The 21,249-nt window shown below is 32.0% G+C and overlaps 1 protein-coding gene across 1 annotated transcript; it reads right to left on the reverse strand.

The window, feature by feature from the left end:
- Nucleotides 1-8,419: 8,419 nt before the first annotated feature.
- Nucleotides 8,420-15,653, reverse strand: LOC120071718 (L-ascorbate oxidase-like). Its single transcript, XM_039024100.2, has 4 exons — nucleotides 15,189-15,653; nucleotides 14,891-15,103; nucleotides 10,831-11,022; nucleotides 8,420-9,661 (listed from the first exon to the last, which is right to left on the reverse strand). The coding sequence occupies exons 1-4, from the start codon at nucleotides 15,582-15,584 to the stop codon at nucleotides 8,690-8,692; spliced, it is 1,773 nt and encodes a 590-aa protein (XP_038880028.1). The 5' UTR covers nucleotides 15,585-15,653; the 3' UTR covers nucleotides 8,420-8,689.
- Nucleotides 15,654-21,249: the final 5,596 nt, after the last annotated feature.

The raw sequence follows: 21,249 nt of genomic DNA on the forward strand, positions 1-21,249 counted from the left end.
CTGTGCAGCAGGTTGTGGGTTAGTCGGTGCCTTCCCTTTCCCCTTGCCACCCTTCTGTAGGAATGTATCAATAGTAGCGGAAGCACAAGGATCATCTAAGCATTCAAATTGACTAATTTTGGAAAAATATAAAGCATGCTTTTGCAGAAAAAGTGAGTTTCAAGACATACCTCTTGCAGAACTTCTTCAAAGCTCCTTCACCAACTGCAATCTTCTCCAAATCTTGTTGTTGACCATCTCAAGATTTTCCCCACTATTCTCTTGGTACTCTAGATTGAGTTATGGGACTCAAAACAAGTTTGAATCAAGGGATAAAGGAGAAAAGCTCACTGCAGCAACCTTGTTGAAGAACCCTTTCTTCAACCCGAATTTTCTCTAAAATTCTCTATAGATTGGATGCCTGATTTTCACTCCAATCCCTTCATTATATTGCAGATCAATATGCAAAGAGAAGAGTTGCATGAGTTGCAGCTCATGCTTGGAGAAGACAAGGCAAAGACATTGCTTCATGTGTGAGCTACTTAGGTGATGGATAATGGAAAAATCTTTTTTTTTTCCATTTTGTGTGTTTTGTTTGTTTTTCCTTTTTCAATTTTATCATAAATTAATTATTAAATAAAACTTAATTAATTTAATATCAAATATTAAATTAATTTTAACATATATCCATCTTTATATATTTAAATCATATTTAAATATATAAATTCTCCTATTCCGTTTAATTCTAAAATTAAACATATAATTATATCTCATAGAATTACTAATTCCCTTAATTCTAATTGGAACGTTTCAAATTAACTTATCACACTATTCTAGAGCTAGTCCGTTACGAGCTAGTAAAGGGACCTTGTGGACCTATAGATCATGGGCTCCAATGATCCGAGTTTAATTGGCTAAACTCATTAACCAAATTAATCTCCATTCGTTAACTAATAGGTCATTCCACTAAAGCCCATAGTTGCACTCCCCTCACTGTATGTCCACATGATTTAACCATAATCAGCAAGTTGACCCTTCACAGGTTGTTCGTAATAACAGTTGGGTCAAATATTTGTTTTACCCTCAAGATTATGTCTTATTCCTCAAGTCCCTATTGATCCTCTAATGAACATCTAGTTTGTGATCCAATCACCAAACCAAACTCTCTCAGCCCAGTGAGAGGTGGGGCCCCTTGTTCAAGACCTGGATTCAGTACTTGAGAGAACAACCTTTCTCCTATCCGTAAATCGGGTAGGTGTGAACTTTATCTTGCACCCTATATCCCCAGCTATCTATCCGGTCTTACCCTTGAAATGGGAGTCTTATTGAGTCGACGCTGTTGAGCTCAACTATGCAAATCTAAGGGAAATCTCGAATAAACAAGAGTTCATAGTTAGCTCAGGATTAAGATTAAGTTACCTAGGTCATCTAGGTGAAATAGTCAGTCTTAAACAGTAAACAACATTATAAAGTAAGAATGACTTATTTATTGGTTCTAATCTTATGCAAACTCATTGCATAGGACACCTTCACTCCTCATGTCATAACATGTATGAATTAGGATCACATCGTATGTAATACTTTACAACTCTTTGTAACAACTACAGAGCAGGCTGCATCCAACATGTACTATAGATCATTTTGACTATTTACTCAAACCCGATCCACTCTTATGTCTCAACATAAAGTTCAAGTACTCATACAATAGTCATGAGTCTTAGTTTATTGGATTTAGACTTTCATACATTTTATGAGATCAATAACAAGTATATTGATTATAGAAAATGTTTATTATTTTACAAACTGCGAGTTTTTAGGACATAAAACCCAATAATACTCCCACTTGGACTAAAACTCCAGTGGATCAATATATACAAATTTATACAATGTTAAGTTTATATGGAGAGAATAAAATGTACAAATACAATAAACTAGGGTATCACAATACCCATCACCTTTTTCTTCTTCCATTTGGTAATGTTAGACATAAAAGGTGCAAACTTATTTCTTGAGGTCGAACTTCGATGGTACTTCTTAGATGATGAAGCAACATTTGCCTCACCAACCTTCTTCTCCTCGCTTTTCAGCAAGAATTGGAATGTTTGCAACTTGTTAAGGAGAGTTGTAAGGGTATAATCAACTTTGTTCAACGCAACATTGCTGACAAAGTGAATGAAGCTATCTGGCAACGTGTGCAAAATAAAGATAACCAGGTTGCCTTCATCGATGCGGGCCTCATTCATCTCCGCCACATTGAAGTGGACCATGATGTTCAGAACGTGTTCTCAAATAGATGTACCCTCCTCCATTTTGGAGCTGAAGATGAATTTCAGAGCTTCGTGCTTGAACTGTCCAGACGATTGTCCGAACATTCCCTACAAGGACTCCATGATCCCACGCACAGAGACCATAGGCTTATGTTTCTTAGCCAAGATGTCATTCAGACTGACCAAGATGTAAGTTGGGCCTTCTCGTTTTCCCGTGTCCATTTCTCATATGCCTCCTGAATATTTCGAATGGCGGTCTGAGTTGGAATAGAAGGACACTCTTCCATAAGGACGAACCTCAGGTCATCGATGATAAGAATGGTATTAATCATGTTTTTCCAACCAACGTAGTTTTTGCCAATTAGTTTATCAACACTTATTAGAGCTAACGTGGCTATTGCCATTTTAAAGTTGCTAAAAAACATGAACAAACTTAATAAGTCTATGCATTACTACTTTTAACACTAATTTTAGTTTTAGCAAAATAGTTCTAATGTACCCTAAGTGAAATGACATCTATTTTGCAATGATGCCCTAGCGAGGCAGGACAAAAGTCACCGGTGGGGTGAACAAGTGCTCATTCACTGGGATGAGACATTCTCAACCATTAGACAGAAATAACTCTTGTAACTGACTCTAATGGTCACCATTTTTCGGTACAGAACTGTTAATCTTTAACAATTCTGCATGACTGTAACCCCTCATTTTAGTCCTTAGAGTCTCGCCCTAATGCACCCACCATAAGGAAAAGATAGTTAGGACAAGAGACTAAACCGACCATATCCTATACACGAGATCAGATAAAGAGTCGTGCAAAACTGCCATCCTTTAGGGGGAACTCCCAGGGTGCCTCGAGGCGATGCATAAAACGTTGTCCAACCTAATGAGAGAGACCGTGGGATATGTTGTTGCACATCCCGCTCCCACTTACTATGAACATTCTCTCCATTTACCTTGGTATTGACCTACCCAAATACCATCTTTTAGAAGAATACTCCCAGGATATCTTGAGGCCGAGGATAGATCTCACGGTGTGAACATTAAGGAGAAACGTGAAGAGGTTTAAATGAAGTATCATATACCCCAAGTACCTTCTACTCAATATTCTACTTAGGGATTCATTAACTTAGACAATCCGGCTACTGATTTTATCTAAGTGTGAGTTTAATTTGCTAAAAAAAAACTATTGCTTTTGATAGTTGAACAAGTTCGAATCAAGTCTCATTAAACACTTTAACAGACTATCATCAAATTTGCATGCATGCATCAAATCTATCTAATTCACTATTCCAGTAGGTTCCTAGGTAGGGGTGTTATATTTCCGTCAGCTTAAATACCCAGCCTAGACAGAACACGTCTTAGACAAAAAGTCCCTAATAGATAGATTTGGTACATATTTAATCTTCTATTAGTCAATTTAATTCTATTAAACTGATTAAAAGATTAAACTCAAGTTTCTAATCTCATTAGAACCGTGATCTTAGATCTATCTCAATCAAATTTTAAAACTCTTTTAAAACATAATTCAACCTAAGTTTGCATGCATGTCTTTCTTATTGATTTTAGTTCTAAATTCCATTATAACTCTTATAAAAGGAAACAACCAAAATCATCCATATTGCTAAGCTAGACGAGGTATTTATAACTCTTATAAATTTAACCTATGTGTCATGTTTCATGCAATGTTCATCCATTACTATATATAACTCTTATACAAAAAGTAATGAACTAAACATACATACTTCCATACACCTTTATACTATAACACTTATAATATAAAGATGAAGCATGAATATGCTTAATGCATGCATAAATATAACTCTTATATTATATGATGCATGAGCATACTCTTGAAGTAATTTAATCATGAAAGCTACTATATCATAATTCTTACAATATAGAAATGATGCATGACAAATGCATAACCTATGGTGGGATTTAAAGTATATGGCATACTATATGATATATAATTTAAACATACATCTCATGTACATTCACCAAAAAGGACTGGGATGATTGACCTAAAAATCGGAAATAAAAACTATCTACTACATTAAACCATTGAGTAAATCGGTTCAAACAGGCGAACCAGGTCTTGAACCACTCAAGCAAAGCCTCGCTCTCTGATCGTGTAGCTTTTCCTTGTGATCGTCTTGTAAAGTTGGTCAAGTAACCCCAATCGTGTAGCAACGATCGAGTACCTTTGACTATGCAATGAAGCGTGAAGGCCACTCAACCGTACAACGTACCAAGTATTAACACTTACCTAAATGATCGAGTAAATGACAACTATGCGATGAAGTATGATCGTCTAGACGATCGATGAGCAAGCGCCAAGTAACACTTACCGAGTGATCGTGTAGCCAGTGATTATGCGATGAAGCATGCTGGCCCATACGATTGTTTAGTGCATGCGCCTACCATGCAACGAGTATCCCATACTCAACGATTGTTTATCCCCATCGTTTACACGATCGAGTAGCCAATGCAAACTGATTAAGTAAACACTTTACTCGTTTGTTTAGCATCAGCCATACGATCGTTTAGTAAATGCTACACGATCGAGTTAGAACTTTTCTACTCGATTGTTTAGTCAAATCTAAATGATTGTTTAGCCTGGGCTACAAGATCTGAACAACTCTTGGTCTTCTTCTTCCTTGAAATAAACTGCAACTCCATGCCTTGAAGCTTCATCACGAGCGACTTTTACAGACTCAAACTCTTTGAATTACAGACTCAATAGCAAATTAATATGCCCAAAAACACAGGGGCCCTTGCAATTAACTTTGAAATGTAAAAGAAATTAATAACCAGAGGCAATCATCCCAGAAACTCCATTAATCCACATCCACAAATACATTTAATATTTAAACATAATGTAGACATGCTTAAAACCCACCAAGAATTTAAATGCAATTCAATACATTAATGGATTTGGAATATCAGAACAACCTGGCTTTTATACCAATTGAAGGAACTCTTATTCCAGAGAACTAGTGAGTAGAAGTAAGATCTTTCTAAGCCCATTGTGAAAGAATAAAACATTTACAAACAAACAACCACAGTTATGCATCTTAGAGAAAATTACAACATGCTTTCTTAACTTAAATACAAAGGACATCGAGAGACATACCTTTGAAGAACTCTTCTTCACGTGTTCCCTCGATCTACACTGGTCAGACGTCTTAGCAAATTCTAAACGATCACGAATGCAACGAACCCAGTGTAATCATGAACTGTCTGATCCTCGAACGATAACCCTTGACACTGTCACTCGGTTACCTTAGTATTCTCGGAGAGAGAATCCAGGAGGTGTGGGCTCTGTGTGAATTTGGTAGAGGGAAGGAGGATGTATACGATCGAGCTAAATGATCGAGTAAGTGGGAGAAAGTAAACGAGAAGCAATCGTCTAGCAAACTTCGCTCGGTCGTTTAGTCTCTCGAAAGGGCTATCATATGGTTTTCTTTCACTCGATCGATTGTGTGCGATCTTTTAGAAAAATGAAAATTCTTTTCATTTTATTCTTCAGTTATTAAAATTGAAAATAGCCTTCCACTTGTACGATTAATGGAGAAAAGAAAACAAACAACTAAAACAATTATCTCATAATTGTTTTTATTATAAATAAATATATTAACTAATTCATCATATTATATTTATAACCTATAGTTTTAATATCACATCATATGCAATATTTAAACCATAGTTCTTTTCTCCTTTATTTAATATAAATCATATTTATATCAATTCTTCCAATTAATGTGTACATCAAATAAATTATATCATATATAATTGAACCAATTTAATTATATCATATATAATCAAATTCCCTCATGTTAATTTGAACACTTCAAACTAACCCAAAAACTTATTCTCAACTTGAATCCATTGAGCTACCAAGGGGACCTTATGGACCTGTAGCTTGAAGCTCCAACGGTACGTGAATAACTGACTAAACTCTTTAACCATGATATCCACCATCCGTTAACTGTCGGGCACTCCAATAAAGACCAATAGCTGCACTCTTCTCACTACAGATATATTTCTATGTCCACTGGATATAACCAATCAATAGTACGATAACCCTTCACAGATCGCTTGTAAGTACAGTTGGGCCAATTTACCATTTTGCCCCTGTAGTTACATCTAACTCCTTAAGTACCACTAATTCCTCTAATGAACAATACAACAAGTCTTACTATGAGTGAACACTTCTCGGGACATGAGAAAGTGTGTGGCGCCACATTATTCAAGCCCTAGAATCAGCCCTTAAGGGAGCAATCTATCTATTTACCCTTGCTTCGGGTAAGGAGTGAATTTCATCTTATGTAGCTGAGTTTCTAGCTCCCCAATCAGACGAATCCCCAAAATGGTTGGTTTATGCAAATCAAAGAACCGTCCTCATAGGCAAAAGTTCCCAACTCACTCAAGATTAAGGTCATGTTACCTAGGGTCATCTTAGTGAAATGAAAGTCTCTATCATGAATGGCGTTACATAATAAGACGAAACATTTCATGATCCGGTCTTATACAAACTCCTTTGTATAGGATACCCCCGCTCGTATGTCTCCACAGGAATGATCAGGATCAGACCATCTGTACCACTTTACAACACTTGTAACATCTACAAAGCGGGTCGTATCCGTAGTGTCACCAGAATAAGATTTTCCTCCTTTATCCATATACTACAGACCATTTGGGTCATCACTTAAGGCATGATCTACTTGTATGTGGCTATATATTTTCATAAATTTCTTTAAATTTCATTTTTTCAAAAAAGTCTTTTAGTGTTTTTTTGGACAATTTTACATTTTTTTCATTTATTTATATCCAATTTATATATATATATATATATTCCTATTTACGAAGCTATCTTAATGATGAACAGAGAAAATGTATTTAATATAATTTTTCTTATTTTTCAATTGGAGAGAAAAAATACATTTATTTTTTTTTCATTTTTCAATTTGAAGAGAGAAAATGCATTTAATATAATTTTATTTTCTATTTACGTTGGTTTTCACGTATCAACTTATTGTTTTTTTTACGGACTCATGTTTATTTTAGATATACCTTAGAACATTTTGTTAGATATTTGGAAATATTCTAACCAATATATGAAATATATTATAGTTTATAAATTAGAAATTGACTCAATACTTGACATAAATCACAGTATAAATCAATATATGAAATATACCAAGGTATATAAATCTTCATAAATTTCATTTATATCACAACCTATATATCATATAAAACATTTTGGTAATAAAAAATTACGACAATCAAAATTTGTATATATCATAATACATTAAGTCTAAAAAAAAAACCTCTCGTTTATATCAAATAAACAAGCATATATATCACAATATATATCAAATTTCCTACAAAAGCTAACAAAAAAAAAAAAAAGAAAAGAAAAAGTACATATATATCACCGTATATATAAAAATAGGAAAAAAAATAAAACTAAAAGTTGAATCAGGTTCGTCGCTCGTCTGCACTGAATCCACCGTGTCGTTCGTTTGCTCTGAGTCCGCCATCGTCGTTCATTCGCTCCAAGTCCATCGTCGATGTTCTTTTGCTCCAAGTTTGTTCGCTTAGAGTTCGCCCATGTCATCCGCATGTCGATTGCCCCACGTTGTTCGTGTTGTCCCGTGCTCGCTCCGCGTCTTCAAGCTCCCGCTTGCAACTCACACCGTCGGAAAGAGACAAGAGAGGAAAGAGAAAGGATAAAAGAGAGAAAGAAGGAAGAAATAGCCTTGAAGCACGTGATGGGAGAATATATGCATGGATAACCACAAATATTAGTGAAAATAGAGAGGTCAATTGGTCTTTTTTTTGTAAAAAATGAAATGATAAGACATTAACGTAATATGAGCCTATTTTTAAGGCCTTTTATATAGAACCCCCTAATTTAAGTTATTTTTAATAGACTTTTATTTAAGTTTGACCCAATATATTATAATAAACCCAGGCTGATCCAATAATCACTTGGCACAATTTGATTGTATGAGCTAACATTGCCCGATAAATCAATGCTTAAACAAGTGGCATTATTTGATTTGCCAACTTGTATATCTTTTAATTTAATTTGAAGACACGTGTAAATTTGTAATTGGTCAAAAAATTTATCAATCATTAATTTAAACTAATGATGTGGTAATTTGTAATGGGTCAAAATGTGTTGGTCAACAATAATAAAAAGTTTACAAAAACGTCAACGACAAGAAAATAGTAGAAACAAAATTTAAGATTTCTTAAAAGTACGTGACCTAAATTTTGAACAAGCTTCAAACTAGTCTACCACCACCCAAATGTTATTTTTCTAAAAAAAAAATTTGTGCACACAAACATAACACTAGAAAAGATTAACTTGCTTCCACAAACCCTAAACAACCACATTTCAATGAGTTTTCAAGGGTATTTTAGGGATTTCAATTCTAGGGTTTTGTTGCAGGTCTATAGATTAGCGTTCTCGCAATGCCGCCGCAAGCCAGAGCATGCGTCGGAATTGTCCCGACCCTATGAACTTCTTCAGCGAAAATAACCCCCATTCCCATATGCAAATGAGGTTCAATGTGGCAATGGAACGCCCAAACGCCTGGATTATCCGCTACGAATCGAATCGCCGTCCACCCACGTGGGAATATCACCACCGTGTTCTTCAGCGGCGGATTTTCCAGATTCAAATTATTCTCATCCACGTCGGCGGAAAATTTCCCCTCTCCATACCCCAAAACCCAAAAATCATGCCCGTGCAAATGCCAAGGGTGAATGTCGCTTGTGTTCTCTTTTAACATATTGGCATTTTGTAGAATCACATCCACTACTTCCCCCAATTCGAACTTATAAACGCCGTTTCCGGTCGTCGTGTTTGGGTTCGGCGGTGGCTTGTTGATGTCGTAGTCCTCCGGGAATGTTTCCGGTGGGGGATTCTGGTCGAAGGTGGTTTTTAGACCGATTTTAATGGCGCCAAGGTACGGCGTTGAGGGGAGGACTAAAGATACGTTGTTGATTGCCCATTTTATAGAGCCACCCTTCATTAGATTTTGCGTGTTGAGGAGGAAGATGCGGCGGTTGAAGTTTACCGGTGGCTTTGGGATGTCTTCGGTGGCTAAGATTCTGCCTGTGAAGCGTTTGCTTCGGGCGAAATCGTCCCATTTGGGGGTTTCCGGCGGCGGAGAAATGGGTAATTTGTCGACGGAGTTGGGGAGGTAGTTGAGGAGCGTCAGTGCAGGCGCCGTTTCGGGAAGCCGCCCACGGACGCCGACGGAAACCCAGTAGTTCTGTGCTGGGTCTTGGTTGGTGGTGATGAGGACGGAGTAGGACTCGCCGGAATAAATGTCGATATCGTAGGTTACAAATGGCGCAACGTAGTTACCGTCGGCTTCTACCACTAACAAAGAATGATTCTGAAGAAGAAAAGAAAAATGATTAAACAAATTATCATTTTTATTTTATTATTATTATTTAAATACAAGAAAAGAATGAGAAAAATTGATGAGCTAGAACATTGAAAAGGATCATTAGTTTGTTTTAGGTAAAATCATAATGTTCTTAATAATTTTTCAATTTAATTTATTACTTTTTTTTTCTTCAGAATATTTTTTTAGTACAATGGAAGGTAGGAGTGATTTGGTTATAATACACGAGCATGCTACTTCAAAATTTTCCATTGTGTCGAAGATGGCTTCCTACCCCATCCTCACTCCCATATGCTTCATCTTTGTAAAATTTTCCTTGGTAAATTTATGGCGATCGAGTTTCTCATGGAGAATTTTTTCTTATTTTATTTTTCTTTAAAATCAGTCAACTCAAATCAAACTACTATGGAAAAGCTTTAGATGTTAAATCACTCACTTCATAGATAAATCACTCTAATTTTTTAGTCAAAGGAAATAATTATTAATCAAATTATTCATAAGGCTATTATAAAGAAAAATGAACCAATTTATTGTAAATATAACAAAATGTCATTAGTTATCGATGTTTGTCAAAATATTTTCAGTAGTTTTACTATTTAAAACAATTACCCTTATTCATATATATAATCTGAATGTAAATATTTGATTCAATCATATTCACTAGGTTAATCATCAAAGAATAAAATTTGAAATTGTAATACAACAATAATAACAACAACTACATAACATAAAATTAATAATAAAGAAAGACTAATGGGGCCGAGGAACCCCATTTAGTCTACAGAAATTTTTTTTTATTCTACATAAGGTTTTAAAAAAATTAAAACTACAAATTCAGAATCTAAACTTTGATAAGATTTTAAAATTTAGAGATCAATAAATTCAAAGTTGAACGTTCATAATCTCGTTAGGTATAAAAGTTTGAATTTATAACTAATAGATCAATCAATTTTGAAAATTTTGAAAATTTTCAAGAATCTATTAAACACAAAACTTTTAACGTAAAGCTCAAAATTCAATTTAAGGAGATTAAGTTTGCTATTATGCATCTAGTGAGTATGATTGTTTTAATTTTTCTTTTCCTTTTTGAATAAAATAGAGATAATTATTCAAGTTGAATTTGGATTTTTCTTGAATAAGAGAGAAGAGAGAGTTACCCCAATGGCTAAGTTGAGGGCAGACAATGAAGTGGTACTTGCAATTCTTATCCTATAAGTCTTCTTGGGTTTGACTTGGAGAATAAATGGTGCACATTCTTCATTTTCTTTCAACTCACATTGCTCCAAATTGTTGTTGTATTTAGCTGCAATTGAACAATTGAATTGCCCTCTCCCATTTATCAGTATGCTCTGAAAAATAAAATAAACAAAGTACCTTATGTACGGTTGCGATATATATTATGTATCGTTTATTTCTTTTCAAAGTTATGATATTATCTTTGACGTTTTATAAATATTTCAAAACTAGTTATGGAATAGAAATCATTTAGGTCACTTTTTATAACTATTTAGACCTCGTTTGATAATCATTTCATTTTTGTTTTATTTTTGTTTTTAATTTAAGTCTATTTCCTTCACACTTCTTACATTGATTTACATTTGAATTTTTAGTCAAATTCTAAAAACAAAACAACTTTTGAAAATCTACTTTTTTTTTGTTTTCAAAATTTGACTTGGTTTTTTAAAGCATTAGTAAAAAATAAATAACAAAGTAAGAAATTTAGAGGTGGAACTAGAGATGTTCAATTTCCCCATCGGGGTGGGGATTCCTCGATTAGGTGGGGAATGGGGGAGGGAGTGGGGGAAAAATTTTCCGATAACTAAATGGGGACGAGGGTGGGGAATGTATTCCCAGCTCCCACCCCAATTAGCTTCTACATATTTATTTAGTATAGTTATCTAATGTTATGTTGTTATTATTATTATATAAATATTGCATATAAATTTCAAATTTGATTATTTATTGAGAAAGATAATGCATATGTTTAAATTGAAGATTATATATGTGAATAATTTGATTTATATTTATTTCTTTCTACCAAAAAAAAATTAATTAGTTTTTTTAGGCAAACTTTGAGTAATTTATTTTTAAATCAATTTGTCATGTAAAACTAACCATAATAAACAATTTAGTGATAAAGTTAATTATTTAATTAAAATTAAAATTGTCATGTACCATAATAAACAATTTATTGATAAAGTAAATTATTTAATTAAAATTGGCTCACATTAATTATTTAAATTAATTGACTTTTTACAAAAAAAAAAAAAAAAAAGTAATGGGAAAATTTTCCCACGGGGAATCCCACCCCAATGCTTGTGAGGAATTTCACGAGAATGGGGAATGAAATGAAGAGTGGAGATGGGGATGGGGATGGGGATTGGCATCCTTGACCCTACCCCGTGGACATCTCTAGGTGGAAGTATGTCCATAGATTTAATTTCAAAAATAAAAACAAAAAACAAAGGCCCTGTTTGGTAACAATTTTTTTTTTTTTTTTGAAAATTAAGTTTAACCAAATTCCAAAAACAAAAACAACCTTTTGAAAACTACTTTTTTTAGTTCTCAAAATTTGGCTTGGTTTTTTAAACCTGAAAAGTAGATAACAAAGAAAGAAATTTGGAGGTGGAAATAGTATTCATAGGCTTAATTTTCAAAACAAAAACAAAAAACAAAATGGTCACCAAATAAAATCTTAACTGTTTGAAAGCAAATTGGGACTAGTTGACGGTATGGGTACAACTGTAATTTAGAATGGTGTGACAATGTTCAAATCTCAATTTAGTTCTTGCTTTTCATCCAATATTTTAGAATTTCTATTCTAAGAGTAGTTTTTTAAATGTTTATATAAGATTGAGGGTAATATTGTAATATGTTTAAAAAAATATACAATATCATAGTTTCTCTCTCACGCATATATAATTTGAAATTAAAAAAAAAAAATTTACACATCACTAATTTAAACTTTCGAAAAAAAGAATTTATACAATAGTAGTCTAATATAAAAAATAATTAATATATAACAAAAACCATATTTCAAGCAAGGAAGGAGTTTAGAAAAAGGGGGAATGTTTTTGTTCAGCACGTATTCTTTTGTTGGAAATTACACCTTAAATTACACACACGTCTCAAAAAGATGTGTGTGTTTTTTGTTTTTGTTTTTGTTTTTTTCTTTGACATTTATGTGTTTTTTATTTTTTATATATATATTTTGAGCTTTGTGTATTTTTAATCTTGAATTATATAGTTTGGAATACTTAACCTCTTTAAGTTTGTTTAGTTTAAAGAAAATTATTTTAAATGACAAAACTGTTAAAAAATTTTATAAATAAGACTAAAATATTACTGTCTATCTGTGATAGACCGTGATAGATATAATTATAGACATAGATAGTAGTTTATCGCGATCTATCGCAGTAAAATGACAGTAAAATTTTGTTATTTTTATAAATATTTTGATTCATTTTCTTATATTTGAAAACAATCCTTTATTTAGACGGTTATTAAATGGATTAACAATAAAATGGATGTGTGTTCATATGTATATATATAACACTAGTTAGATTATATTTGATAATCTTTTCAAGGCCAGATAGATTGAGGATTTTGATTGGGTGGGGTAATTAAGAAAGGATGGGGATAATTTTTATGCCCACCAATCAAGTTTTTTCAATCAACTCTTTCTTTTTTCAATCAGCTTTAAATTATGTCATTTTGTCTAAATTTCAAGAAATGTGTCACATGGATTTTCCCTACATTATTGTTAATGCCACAAATCATTATAAAACTCAAAATTTGGAGCCAACCTTTGAAAAATCAGTAGGCATAACATGACTATATAATTAATAATTAACTTAAAAAAAGAGAGTAAATTAGGTTTTTCATATTATTTATTTGTAGAGTTCAACCAATATGTCGGAGGAAAGATTTGAATATTTGAACTCTTGATCAATGATATTACTAGTTGAATAATGCTCAAGTCAATCCATAAATTATTTTCTAAATTCTTACCAAGTTTATAATTGAACTTTTAAATTTGAATCTAATAGAACTTTGAACTTTAAAAGTTTTTAATAAGTTGTTGAACTTTTAATTCTATATCTAATAATCATTTTTAACTTGTCCGACGTTTTTTAAAATTCTGGAATTTATTATATGCAAAGATCGTAAGTTTAGGTTCTTGTATTATATCCAAATTTTCTTTAAAAGTTCTCTCTTCCACCTCTAATCCTAAGAAGGAAGGTTGTATTACTTATTACGAGTTTGATTACTTTAATTGAGCACCCGAAGACTAAGATTTCTAATTCAATTATGGTTTTTTCCCCCCAAAAAAAAAATAATAATAAAATTCACACAAACTTCAAAGATGGAAATGTTGAAATATTAGAGAGAGGAGAGAATATTTTATTGACATTTTTTTTTTTTTTTGCGGTAAAGCAGGAAACATTTTGAATATTAAAAATGAAATCTGTCAACATTTTCTCATGTCTAAAACAACATAAGTTGAAAAGTTTGTTTGGATGATTATTAAGGTGGTAATTCAACATTTTTGGTAACTATTTAGACTCTGTTGAAATAGTTACAAATGGGATCTTAGTTTTTTATTTTTAATTTTTGAAAATTAAGCCTATAAATAATTATGTTGAAATGGTTATAAATGGGATCTTAGTTTTTGGTTATTAATTTTTAAAAATTAAGTTTATAAATAATTACTCTGTTGAAATGGTTACAAATGAGATCTTAGTTTTTGGTTTTTAATTTTTGAAAATTAAGCCTATAAATAATTTTTTCACTTCTAAATTTCTTGCTTTGTTGTATGTTTTCTATCAATGTTTTAAAAAATCAGATCAAGTTTTGAAAACTAAAAAAATCCGTTTTCAAAAAATTACTTTTATTTATAGAATATAACATTGGGAGGAAATCAACTTACTTTATAAAAAAATCAAATAATTACTAAATGAAGGAATTGTTTTTTGTTTACTTTAAAAATTCAGGCTTAAAATACTTTTTCACCTCTAAGTTTCATTGTTATATGATTCACTTTCTATCAATGTTTTAAAAAATAAGTCAAATTTTGAAAAAGAAAATTGAAAACTAGTTTTTGTTTTATGAATTTAACCAAGAAACTATACATGAATATGTATCAATATAATTGAACAAAATATGATATTTGATTGTCAATCTGCATAATTTGCTAGATAATACATAAAGTACTACCTCGGGCTCTCCAATCCAACGGAATGGATTAGAGTTCAGACCAACTTCTTGTTTGTGAACACTTTTATGCCACCAATCACTAAGCAATAAGTTGATCTCTTCGTCATAGTCGAAGGGCTCTTTCTTTCCTTCTTCTAAATCCACTATCAAGGATCCATACAACCCTGCTGATCTTTGCATCCCTAAATGACCATGATAGAAATATGTCCCAGCCTGCGAAAAAAAGTTCAACAAACAAATAAATTTTATCAAAGACATTATAACACTTCCATTGGCATTAACATTTTAAATCATTCACCTTATCCACTACGAACTGGTAAGTGAAGTTTTCACCTGGGTTAATGGCACATTGTGAGATGGAAGCAGTGCCATCGGCCCAGGGAGTTCCCCGCTGCAGGATTCCATGCCAGTGAATAACGACGCCTTCGGTGGAGAGCTTGTTATTCACATGTACAATGATAGTGTCGCTAACGTTGGCTCTAATCGTTGGACCGGGAAATTGGCCGTTGATTCCCATGATGATGTTTTCGACACAGTCTGGGGACCAAAACATGTAGTCAATTTCCCATGTATGGTTTCTGATTTGGGAAGCTGCCTGAGAGGGAGTTATTCCAAACCCAGAAATGATTGACAAAACCAAGAAGATGACTGGAAAAGGCATAGGAAACAATGGCCGATTTGCAACTTCTGCCATATTGTTATTCTCTAGGCTAAGAGATGGAAGGGAAGAATAATAAACAAAGCCAATGAGTAAAAAGGAGGAAAGAAGTGGAGTTTGTGGAAGATGCCACTGCAATTTACAATTGGCTCCCATTTATAGTGAAAATTTGAGATTTTTATTATTGTTATTAAGGAATAATATCTTTTTGTCTCTAGATTTTTGTCTAATTTTTATTTGGTCCTTAAATTTTAAAATGTTATACATTTAGTTCTTAAGTTTTGAGTTTAGTTTCAATTTAGTCTCTAAGTATCACAATGTTGTATACTCTTGAGATTTGAGTTTTCTTTTAATTTCGTCCTCGAATTTCAAAATTTAACATTTTTAACTCAAAATTTCATTAAATACTCACATTGATGTCACTTTCTATTAAAATTAAAAATAGATATGAAGTGAAATCTTAGATTTAATTTTAAAAGTGATAAAAATAGTGAAACTTAATTAATTATATTTTTTTAACGATTTTTAATTTATTAACATAAACTAACTCTAAAAAAGGAAAGTACGTATTTAGTGAAAGATCGATGTTAAAAATATAATCTTGAAACATAAGAACTAAATTGAAGCAAAACTCAAATGCCAACAGTAAAATTATAGCATTTTGAAATTTAGGACTAAATTGAAACTAAACTCAAAACTTAAGAACTAAATGTGTAACATTTGAAAATCTAGGGACCAAATAGAAACTAGACCTAAAACCTAGAGAACAAAAAGGTATTTTTCTCTTGTTATTATTATTTTAACAGGTGGGTAGAATCACCGCAGCGAAATTGATGGTATAAATTCATTGCAGTTGAGCAATGCTTATGTTGGTTTTTTTTTTCCTTTCAAGTTTTTTTCTTTTATTATATGCCACCTATTAAAAATAAGGAAAAACAAAAACTTGATGGGAACCTAGAACTTACCTATAATGTTTTATTTGTCTAATAAAATTTTTATTGGTTTCTGGATCTTAATCCTAAATTAATTATTTTTTATAAAATAATTAACTAATATTTTAATAATGACAAGTATATTTTTATTCACCAACAATTTTAGTGTTTGAAAGGGTTTATTGTATAGAGCTTTGAACAGTGGTTTCAATACAATTTGACTCAATCAAATCGTAACTCAAATGAAGAAGATATAATCAAAACAATTTTAACGAAAAAAATCTGACAATCAAATAATTTAAGTGTCCAGACACATATGTATATATATAAGTTAACATGTGAAGCAATAAAGGAGTGACAGGTGATGGACGCGTAGTTTTTGTTTAGTTTTAATTTAAAAACAAAATGAATTAAAATATATATATATCTTTATGTAGTGTGTGACATATGGTTATTAAAAAAAATCAGTGCAATTAATGCACATGTTACCCCTCACACACACTCTCACTATATATATATAGAATAACAAACCGTCAACAATCACATAGATAAATTAGCAAATCAATCTCAGCTAGACAACACAATCATTGAGGAAAATAATCCTGTCAAACTTGAGATTGATGTTGGATCGAGCAACTCTAGAGGGGTGAATAGGGTTTAATTAAACTTTTTTTCTAAATTAATCTAATTAAACTAATTAATATATTTTATAAATAATAAGAAAAATTCAATTTATGCAACAAATAAGGTGACAAAAAATGTGATAATTTAATTCTATCAAATTTTAGCAAATAAATAAAAACAAACTAAAACATACAATAAATTGCTTAAATTAATTGCAAAAATAAAAAGGAAAGAGTTAGAGAAGAAGACACCGTAATTTTTATAGTGGTTCGGTCAAACTCGACCTACTCCACTCCCCAAGCGCCTCTTGGGAATTTGAATAAAATCTTTTCGACTCTTTCCACGGATTAGAGCCCAACCGTTACACCACCGCTCCTTTTACGGGTTCAAGAGCAAACCCGATCCTTTCCACGGTTTAGGATCAAACCGTTACAAATGTTGGAATTTTTTAAGAACACAATACAACTCTCACTAGAGTGGATTTACAAGTTTAAGCACTCAACAAGTTTATCCTCACAATACAATAACACTCTCTCAAGAATAAGATGAAAAGAAAAAAAAATTGGGAACTTAGAGAGAGCAACAATGGAACTTTTGAGTTTTGGAGGATTATGAAATGTAAAATTTGTTGGTTTAAAATTTGGAGAGGAAGATGGTTTATATAGAGATGGAAAAATTTTTAGAAACCACAATTAATTTGGACCATTGGATTTTGGAAAAGAAAAATCAATGGTGGAGATTTTAAACTAAATTAGTCGTTAGATACAAACAAAATATAATATTAAATTCCTTTTCTTTTGAAATTCATTTTCTTTTTAAAATTAATCCAAAAAATAAAAAAACATACAATGTGTTAAAAACTAGCCGTTAGGCACAAACATAAAATAATATTAAATTTATTTTTCTTTTAATTCATTTTCTTTTTAAATTCATTCTCTTTAAAGTCAATCCAAAAATAAAAAACATACCATGTGTAAAAAACTAGCCGTTACAAACATAAAATAATATTAAATTTATTTTCCTTTTAAATTTCTTTTAAATTTCAATTTTTTTATTTTAAATCAATCCAAAAATCAAAAGTTCATCATATATTAATCTCTTAATGATCAACCATTCAACCAATATGCTGCCACATGTCTACATGCAAATGGTCTGGTTATGTCACGTCATCCACCACAATATTTTATCTATAGACTTGTTTCGGTCATATCGTCTTCATTTTAGCTTTGATTTGAGTGTTTCAAGAGGTGTTGGAATCGTTGTTCCGAGCTCTATACTATGAATATATTAAAACACTAAGGGGGTGTTTGATAAATAGGTATGAGTTGAGTTGAGTTGGGTGGATATTTATTACCCATGTTTGTTAAGTCCATAAAGAAAACCTATGAGTTATTAAAATCCCCCTTTTTACCCACTCAAAACTCTCCTTTTTTATCTCCTCAAAACTAGGACCTTTTATATTAATATGGTTGTTTTCAAAAATTATTATATTAGAGAAATATTAGACCTTTTATATTAGAGAAATATTGTTGTTTTGCTAGAAGTCGAGGGTTGAAAATTGGATTAATGCAGAGGTCGAATGTTGAGAACTCGACAAACAAAGAAAAACTTGGAAACAATATGTATATTAGGGTTGTCGTAGGTTGAAGTTTCGACATACATAACTCCACAAACAAAGAAAAACTTGGAAAAAAATATGTATATAGGGTTGTACATAAGTCGAAACTTCAACCCTGGACAAGTGAAATCTCGCTAATTTTGTGATGAGGATCTCGCTCTAGAAGTAAATCTCGCTAATTTTGTGATGAGGATCTTGCTCTAGAAGGAAATCTGGCTAGAAATGTAGGCTGAATCTCGCTAATTTTGTGACGAGGATCTCGCTCTGGAAGGAAATCTCGCTAGAAATGTGGGCTGAATCTCGCTAATTTTGTGATGAGGATCTCGCTCTGGAAGGAAATCTCGCTAGAAATGAGGATCTCGCTCATGAAGATCCTCATGAGCGAGATCTCATTTTTTTTTTTTATGAAAATATGTTATTTCTATTTACTTGACTTTACTATTTGTATTTACTTGACTTTACTACCAACGTGGTTGCTACTTACTTTCAACTAACACTCAAATTAATTTCATTCTTTAATTAATGATGTTAAATTAATTTCACTCTTTAATAAATACACCAAACTCTCTCCAACAACCACTTCTTTCTTCCTCTTCTATTTATAGCTGACTTCCCACACATACGATTTATATTTCCACTGTATTTTTCCACATTTCATATTTTCACTGTCTTTCTCCACTAAAAAAGGTATGCTTTTGTTGGTTACTCTTTAGTTCAATTTTTTTTTTTTTTTGTTGGTTACTCCTTAGTTCAATTTATTTTATTTTATTTCTAATCTAACTATAATTATTTTGTGTTTCTTGTGGGGTCCAAACTAATTGCACAAATTATTTCTAATTAGTTTGAATAGGTTTGTTATTTTGAGGTTTAGAGTATCTCCCTTTTTTTAGGACTTATTTTTTTTTTTATGAAAATATGTTTTTTGTTAATTTTTGGTCACATTTTTTGGAAATACTAGTTCACAAATTTTTTTTATTAATGGTTGGCGACATTATATTTTTTTAATCTGATACTTCTCAAATTTTTGATGACTTATGAGTGAAATAGTACTGTTATGTAATCTTTTTTATCTAATAAAACGCTCATTTCAATGGGTGAAAAAAAATCTCGCTCTTCATGAGCGAGATCCTCCACATGAGCGAGATCCTCATTGTTTTTCACCTCCTCTGATACTTCTCAAATTTTTGATGAATTATGGGTGAAATAGTACTATTATGTAATTTTTTTTATCTAATAATACGTTCATTTTAATGGGTGAAAAACAATGAGGATCTCGCTCATGAGGGGGATCTCGCTCAGCAAGATCCTCCTCATGAACGAGATCCTCATTGTTTTTCATGTCCTCTGATACTTCTCAAATTTTTGATGAATTATGGGTGAAATAGTATTGTTATGTAATTTTTTTTATCTAATAATTCGTTCATTTCAATGGGTGAAAAACAATGAGGATCTCGCTCATGAGGGGATCTTCTCATGAGCGAGATCCTCATTTTTTTCCACCTCCTCTGATACTTCTCAAATTTTTGATGAATTATGGGTGAAATTGTTATGTAATTTTTTTTTATCTAATAATATGTTTATCTCAATTCTTTTTTTTCCAGCTTCAATAAGATCATATTCTATACATTTTGGTGTGTTATTATCAAGCTAGTTTCAGGATTAATTTTAGTATGTCTTACTATCGTTTCACAATCAAAATTGAATTTTTTTTTAAAAAAAATTATGTAATTGTAATGAAACGATGGTATTAATATTATAACCAATGTTTAATTTCTGAAAAATATAGTTTCTAATCGGTGATATAAGAATTAAAAAAATATTGCACACCAATATTCATACAATCGGTTCACCAAGTTTTGAAAATATAAATTTTTTTTTTTTTTGAAAACATCGTTTTACACATCTTTCGGTGGAAATTTGTTGTCCTAGGAACTAGGAGTATGACAAGTTTAGATTATTATAGGTACATTGGGCCCTTAAAAAAAAAACCCCACTAGACCCTTAAAAAGACTTAACTAAAATACCCTCAACCCTATCCTTAGGAAAAAAACTCAATATGCCCAATACTGACGCTTGGCATCGTTCGCTATTCTTTCTTAATCATGAAACATAATCTGCCAAATACCTTACCCTTTTAGGAACAACTTGTGCATCCATTTTCTTATAAAGATGGATACTGTTGAAGACCTCTTTTCGATCATGAGAATTATTTTGCACTCTCAAATACAGTTGTTCATAACACTAACCATGTTATTGAACAACTACCGAAGGATAGAGAGACAACCGACATATGCTAGGCACTGCATTAGGCAGTTGACCTTCTTTCCCCTAATTTACGAGAGTTACTTGGCATGTCGTGAAAGCACTCGAATGGATAGACGTACCTTTACGATTCTATGTAATATGCTACGGTCGACTGGTTGTTTGGAACCAACAAGATGTATGGACGTCGAAGAGATGGTTGTGATATTCCTACACATTCTTGCACACGATGCCAAGAATCGAGTGGTACACAGAAACTTTTCAA

Source organism: Benincasa hispida, chromosome 2 (assembly GCF_027475165.1).
Source record: "Benincasa hispida cultivar pf3 chromosome 2, pf3_genome.v1.1, whole genome shotgun sequence".
NCBI lineage: Eukaryota > Viridiplantae > Streptophyta > Magnoliopsida > Cucurbitales > Cucurbitaceae > Benincasa > Benincasa hispida.

Bases quoted from the DNA above. Each gene is read 5' to 3' on its own strand.
- LOC120071718 (XM_039024100.2), bottom strand. From the start codon at position 15,584: ATGGCAGAAGTTGCAAATCGGCCATTGTTTCCTATGCCTTTTCCAGTC. The intron at 11,023-14,890 runs GTAGTACTTTAT...TTTATTTTTCAG, and splicing joins GTTGGATTGGAGAGCCCGAG to AGCATACTGATAAATGGGAG. The intron at 9,662-10,830 runs GTAACTCTCTCT...TTTCTTCTTCAG, and splicing joins CCCTCAACTTAGCCATTGGG to AATCATTCTTTGTTAGTGGT.